The sequence below is a fragment of the Beta vulgaris genome, chromosome 3 (assembly GCF_026745355.1).
Source record: "Beta vulgaris subsp. vulgaris cultivar EL10 chromosome 3, EL10.2, whole genome shotgun sequence".
Classification (NCBI taxonomy): domain Eukaryota; kingdom Viridiplantae; phylum Streptophyta; class Magnoliopsida; order Caryophyllales; family Amaranthaceae; genus Beta; species Beta vulgaris.
In genome coordinates this window covers 48,624,502-48,632,100 of record NC_079204.1, presented here as the reverse complement: position 1 = coordinate 48,632,100, position 7,599 = coordinate 48,624,502, and the positions used below count along the sequence as shown (strand labels likewise).

General features: G+C 40.7%; 1 protein-coding gene across 1 annotated transcript; it reads left to right on the top strand.

The window, feature by feature from the left end:
• The first annotated feature begins 2,264 nt into the window (after nt 1-2,264).
• On the top strand, nt 2,265-3,483 carry LOC125495743 (polygalacturonase inhibitor 1-like). The gene has a single exon (XM_048640554.2). The coding sequence runs from the start codon at nt 2,317-2,319 to the stop codon at nt 3,481-3,483; it is 1,167 nt and encodes a 388-aa protein (XP_048496511.1). The 5' UTR covers nt 2,265-2,316.
• The last annotated feature ends 4,116 nt before the right edge of the window (nt 3,484-7,599 follow it).

The window sequence follows — 7,599 nt, the reverse complement described above, 5'->3', positions numbered from 1 at the left end:
GTATGATGGCACCTCTGATCCTGATGACCATGTCGCGGCCTATGAGGGGTACATGTTCCTTTACACACAGGTGGACGCCATCTGGTGCAAAGTCTTCCCATCAACTCTGACCAGGATAGCTCAGACGTGGTTTAAAAGTCTCAAACCAGGTAGCATCTCTAGCTTCTCTCAGTTGTCGTCTATATTCAGTACTCACTTTGTAAGCAATAGGCACTGCGAGCGCACTACGGGAGAATTGATTTCGGTCAGACAAGGTGCGAATGAAAGTTTGAGGGATTATATCGGCCGTTTCAATGTTGAGGCAGTCTCAATTCCCAGACTGCATGCAGCAGGATGTGGTCGTTTTGGCTTTAATGACAGGGCTTAAAGAGGGATCATCATTCTGAAACTACTTGGGCCGGAAACCGTATACATCTTTGGGTCCCGTCCTTGGCAAGGCCAATGATTATGTCAGAGGGGAGGAATTCGACAAAGCAGTAAGCAGCCGTGAATTAGAGAAGAAGGAGGATAAGCAGAAAAAAGAGAAGGGTCGTGAAGTCGACCGGGGCCGAGATGAAAGAAAGCAGGAATCAAACATGGTCAAGAGAGGAAATGACCGGGAAAGGGAAAATGAGAGGTATGACCGAGATCACAGAGACCGTGAAAAAAGCAGTCGAGAGGGAGGTGAACGCAAGGAGAGATTTGATGCATACACCCAACTCACCACCTCAAGAAGCCAAATTTTTCTGATGAACAAAGATAGTGACAAATGGCAACGTCCAAGGTAGATGTTCAATAAGAACCGTGACAAGAGTAAGTGGTGCGATTTCCACGGAGATCACGACCATCTAACTGAAGATTGCCGGCATTTAAAGGATAACCTGGAGGACTTGATAAGAAGAGGTTACTTCAGTCAGTATAAAGCTCAGACCAAGGAGGGAGATTTGGTAAAGCTAGCAAATCGCAATGTCCAGTCTCGGATAAGCGAGATTCATGTTATTAGCAGAGGTCCCATCCATGGAGGAAGTATTAATGGTGCGAAGGCAAGCTTGAAAGAATTCAGGCATCATGTCAACTTCAATAAAAGTCTACCCTGGAAGAAGCCGCCAGCGATGTCATTTACGCTAGAGGACGCTAAACATGTCGTTTATCCTCATGACGACCCTTTGGTAGTAACTCTGAAAATCTCAAATTGCCTGGTCCACAGAATTTTGGTGGACGGAGGTAGCTCTGCAAACATTCTATACTTATCAACATTCGAAAAACTCATGATTGGCCGAGAGTATTTGAAGCCGGTCAGGTATCCGGTCATCGGGTTCACAGGAGCGTCAGTGTTACCAGAAGGACTGATTTCGCTCCCGGTGCGCATTGGAGAGGATGACACAGCCAGAGACGTCATGGCTGAGTTTCTGGTGGTAGATGTCCCGGGAGCTTACAACGCCAACATAGGGCGTCCTTTCATTCATGACGTCCAAGGTGTCGTCTCAACTTACCATCTGACAATGCTGTATGTGTCCAATGGCGGATCGACATCAAGGTTAAAGGGTAACCAGGAGATGGTAAGGTCATGTTATTTGACAACACTAAAGCAGCCTGTCAGGAGATTCCCAATAGAAAATCCTGACCCGCCATCAAGGAAGCAGAGAAGGGCCCAGAGGAGAGCCCAAGCTGAAGGAAAGGAAGATAATGAAGCTGATGAAATAGATACAGTCCGGAAGGGTAAAGCAGTACCGCTGGAAGATTTAGAATCCCGGCCAGAGGATGAGCCGAGACCAAAGCGAGACGGTGAAACCAGGCAAGAAACGCTGGAAGATGACCCTGCTAGAGCGGTCGCTGTCGGGATGGACATGGACCCAGAGGTCAGGATCAACCTGGTGACTGTCCTACGAGAAAATGCTGACGTATTCGCATTCTCGGCGGATGAGATGCCGGGAATAGACCCGGCCGTGATGGTTCATCGTCTAAACGTCGATAGCGCAGCCCGCCCAGTAAAGCAGAAGAAAAGGGCTTTTTCAGCCGAGAAGAACAAAGCAATCAAAGAAGAAGTAGAGAAATTGATAGCGGCCGACTTCATTGAACCATGCGACTACCCGGAATGGCTGGCAAATGTAGTGATGGTGAAAAAGGTCAACGGACAATGGCGCATGTGTGTGGACTTCACAAATCTGAATAGAGCATGCCCAAAAGATTGCTACCCTTTGCCAAGGATAGACCAGCTAGTAGTCATTACTGCACAATTCTTTTTTTCTTTTTTAAAGAGTAGTCTTGAATTGAAAATATCTTCTATATAATAACATCTTTTTCTAATCCCATACATAATAAGTAGCCAACGTAACCATGCAAGTTCCTACCCTAAAATGCTCTCTCCTCTCCTTCACCTTCACCTTCACCTTCTTGCTAGTCCTTCTATCCTTAAACCCAGCTTCTTCGGCCGCCGTCTGTAACACAGATGACCAAAAATCCCTCCTAGAGATCAAATACCATTTCAACAATGCCTCTACTTTCACCACTTGGGATCCTAACACCGATTGTTGTACTAATTGGTCAGGCATCCAATGTGATGCGCAAGGCCGTGTTACCATGCTTGCTACTAGCATTGCTGATGATGTTGTAGGCGAAATCCCACCAGCCATGGGTGAACTCCCATACCTCCAATTCCTTGCCTTCTCCAACTTACCTCACCTCTCTGGTACAATTCCCTCATTCTTATCAAAACTAACCAACCTTCAACACCTTGATCTCAGCCTCAACAACCTCACAGGTCCGATACCGGACTTCTTAAGCCAACTCAAGGACTTAGACGACATCGATCTCTCCTCCAACAGCCTTACTGGCTCAATCCCTTCATCCCTTTCCCAACTACCCAAGCTTAGAACCATTAACCTTGGTACAAACAAGCTCTCTGGTCCTATCCCACCTTCACTTGGCTCTATCAAGACCTTGGTTCAAATTTATTTATATTCTAATAGCCTCTCAGGCTCAATCCCATCTTCTTTATCCCGCCTTCATGAACTCAATGAGCTTGCCTTATGGGATAACAAGCTCACGGGTACTATCCCGGCATCATTCGGCTCGTTTCGAAACTCGGATATTAGCCTCGACTTGTCCTCCAACAAGCTATCTGGTTCAATCCCAAGATCATTTGGTAAGGCCAATATAACACAGTTAGATATCTCTAAGAATAAGTTTACTGGCGATGCCTCGTTTTTGTTTTCTAGAGATAAGACGGTGTTGAGCTCCATTGTTATGAGTAATAATCTTTTCAAGTTCGATTTTTCTAAGGTTGATCTTCCCTTGGGTTTGAAGAGATTGGGTATAAGTCATAATATGATACTTGGGTCACTTCCTAAACGACTTGGTCAGTTGCCATTGTATAGAATTGATGTGAGCTTTAACCAGCTTTGTGGGAAGATACCAACTGGAAGAAGGTTGAAACAGTTTGATGCAGCTAAGTTTTCTAATAACAAGTGTTGGTGTGGTCTGCCATTACCACCTTGTAATTAAGAGTAGTATTCTCTCTTGTGCTTTTACGTGTTGCGAACTCAAGTGTTCCAGTTTATTTTTAATAAGCTTTGGATTGTACAAGTTTAATGTACATTTTGAGCCTTTTCACAAGTTTATTTACCACATGCTACCAATTTTATGAGAGAAACTATGAAGTTACTCCATTTACCAAACTGATCACCTCTTTCACAAGTTTATTTACCACAATATTGAGGTGTTCCTAATTTTGTGAGAGAAACTATGAAGTTATTCCATTTACAAACTAAGAAAAAATTGATAGGAATAATTCCAATTATCGACATTCCGCCATTTTCAGTCCCAACTAAAGATTAATTCTGAGCGGTCCCAACTATGCATCAGTTTTGTCGAAATTGGTCCCAGATGACTGATTACTTTATTTCTTAAGTCAGTTTCCATTCTTCCTTTTTCTCTCACCTATCTCCTTGCTCCCATGTCATCCCTCCCCCCTACCCAGCCACCCCTGAAATCCACCCCCTCCCATGCCAACCCCTGAAATCACATCCCCCTCCCCTGCCTTCTTCATTTGGTTTACAGAAACTAATTTAACACCCAAAAACACCAACCTTCTTTATTTGTCTAGTGTTGAACATGTACTTTTAACTTCAACTTGTAGTTAGTTTGGGTTATGTCAAATCCAACGATGAATTGAGCAGAGTTCGAATCGATTGTAGTCAATCATAATGAGCTCATGAGTCACAAACAGAAATAGCATCGCCATTAACCTAATTAATCACTGGATTTTTATCTCCATAGATCGAAAATTCGCTCGGATCGATCTTCACCATAAATGAGAGTAACACATGCATATTTTATACTAACACTAACGACAAGAATCTATCTTAATTCTTAGTTATTAATAGTTAATGTTAAGAGTTCACAAATTTGAGGAGAAAACGGCTTAACCTTCTCATTGATATCAAAGAGTATATATATGTACATAACCCTAATAATACCTAACTCCTCAATATAAGCTACATACAAAGCTAATAACAGAATATACAGAATATTCCCTAAACTAGGAAATATGGAAATATTATCGCCTAATACTCCCCCTCAAGTTGGAGCATGTAAATCTCGAATCCCCAACTTGTGAAACAAAAAATCGAACTGTCGTCTGCCAAGCGCCTTGGTAAGAATATCAGCCAACTAATGCCCTGTAGGAACATAAGCAGTAGAAAGATTGCCAGCCAACAACTCATCTCGAACAAAATGGCAATCTGTTTCAATGTGTTTTGTGCGATAATGAAAGACAGGATTCTTAGCTATATGAAGAGCAGACTGACTGTCACAGAACAGTTGCATAGTAGAAGAATGTCGAACACTAAGAGAAGCCAATAAGGATTTTAACCACTTCAACTCACAAGTAGTAACAACCATGGAAAGATACTCGGCCTCGGCAAAAGATCTAGAAACAGTATGTTGTTTCTTAGTTTTCCAAGAGACAAGAGAACAACCCAAAAACACCGAATACCCAGACAAAGATCGCCGAGTAGTAGGACAGGCAGCCCAATCACTATCACAAAAAGCGGTCAAATCCAAAGTGTTATGAGAACGGAGCAAAATACCTTGACTAGGACTACCCTTGATATAACGTAAAACCCGAATAACAGCTTTCCAATGAGGAATCTGCGGATCACTGAGAAACTGCGCCAGAGTGTGAACGGCATAACTCAACTCTGGGCAAGTGACAGAAAGATAAACTAAACTCCCCACAAGACGACGATAGGAATCGGTATTATCAAAGGGAACTCCTTTCACAAGTGCCAGACGATGATTTTGCTCCATAGGTGTGTCAATAGGCTTACAACCTAACATACCAGCTTCAGTCAAAACATCTAAAGCATACTTGTGTTGCGACAGGAAAATACCAGCAGAGCTGCGAGCAACCTCAATCCCCAAAAAATATTTCAGGAGGCCCAAATCTTTCATATGAAAACACAAATGAAGATAGCGTTTGAAGCGAGAGATAACAACAGTGGAAGAACCAACAATAATCAAATCATCCACATATACCAGAACATGAAGAGAAACATCTCCCTGTATATAACTGAATAATGAATAGTCAGCAGAAGACTGAGTAAAGCCATAATGTTTCAAGGCAGCAGATAACTTGGCAAACCATTGCCGAGAGCCTGTTTCAAACCATACAAAGACTTGCGGAGACGACAAACTTTACCAGGTGAAGAACAAGTATAACCAGGGGGAAGTTTCATATAAACCTCCTCAGACAACTCACCATGAAGAAAAGCATTGTGAACATCCATTTGATGAAGTTCCCACTTGCGAATAGCAGCTACTGTAAGAAGAGTACAAACAATACCCATTTTCGCCACAGGTGCGAAAGTCTCATTATAATCAATACTAGCAAATTGCCGATTACCATGCACAATAAGACGTCCCTTAAGACGTTTAACCTTTCCAGTAGATGTATATTTAATCTTATACACTCAACCACTACTAATAGCTCGCTTACCAGGAGGTAAGTCTTCCAAAGTTCAGGTATCGTTATTGCCTTACGCCAACCAGGATGTGTGACAGCCTCACGATAAGACTATGGTTCGGTACCTTTAGTAACAGCTGCCAGAAAACACCGATGGTTGACAGAAAATTTATTATAATCAACATAACAAGCTAGATCAAAAGGCTTACCTGAAGAACCAGATGAGGCAGGAGAAGCAGTAGAGGGAGCAGGGTTTGTGTTTTGAAGAACAATAGTATTTGTCACAAAATCATGAAGCTTGACAGAAGGCACCTTCACACGCCGCCCCCGACCCAAATTGTTAGTATCATCAGTACTACTAACCATAATATCCGAAGAAGGCCCCTTTAAAGGAGGAGGAGACGTATCACATAAAATATCACCCACACGAACAACACTGGAAGGCGAGTGCCCAGCCACTAGGTTCGAGGGCGGTGCAGGCTGCCGAGGAGGGGAAACCGCAACCACATCGTTGTTACCACGACCACCAAAACCTTCGACAACAACATCGTCCAAATCCCCATACATATCATCATCCCATATACCCGGATGAGCCAAATAAGCATCCCAGTGATGACGAGCAGCGTCGGAGAGAACATTACAATAGGGAAATGAGTAGCGTCAGCATGAAATCATTTGTTTTATGTTTTTTTTAATATTCTCTTGTTTTTTCATGTTTTTTTTATATCTCAAGACTTATATGCACGTATTTTTTTTTAATATGTATGATGTTCTGTGTTTATTATCTTCATGTTTTTTAAATGTTCTAATTCATATTTATGATATTAATAGTTTTTATTTCTCTAGTCTTATATGCATATGTTCTTTTATAGTCAGTATGATGCTCTTTGTTTGATACTTTCATGTTCGTTTTATATTTTTATTCATTTTTGTGATTTTAAATAGTTTTTTATTTCTCAAGTCTTATATGCGCATGTTCTTTTATAATCAGTATGATGTTCTTTATTTGATATTGTCATGTTCTTTTTTTGTTTTTATTTATTTTGTAATTTATAATAATTTTTGTTATCTGGCAGAAAAATAAAAAATGTTGTAAGGTTTTAAGTTGTCAGAAAAACTATAAAAAAATTGTTTCCCACAAAAAAGTAGTACATAATTATTTTGTTTTCACAAATTATCCTTTTCTCTTAAGGGAGTAAGATGATCCTTGATTAATTAATTATGTGGTGTTCTTTTCATATAAATATTATATTCTAATTTAACTTGCAATATGTTTTTTACATAATCGGTGAAAAGCGATTTGTTAAGGAAAATTGTGAAAGTAATTCTTTGATTTAAATAAGAGTATTTTTTTTATCCACATGATGCGTTAGTAGTTAAGGTGATATATTGAAAATCCATCCACATGAATCATGATGAGTTGGTTTCAGTTATTTCTATTTTGAGCAATAAAAAATCTGAACTGTCTGAGGGTTTTTTTTTTTAAAATCTTGCTTGTTAACGGGGAACAGTTAGAAGATTGTTGTATCTTTTTTTTTTTTTTTTTTTGCTAAATCAGTAATATATATCATCAAACAAGAACATACAACCAAGCTTTACAAAGGCCAAGGCGAACCAACTAGGTTGGACCCCCTAAGAACCTAAGCAAGCAAAAA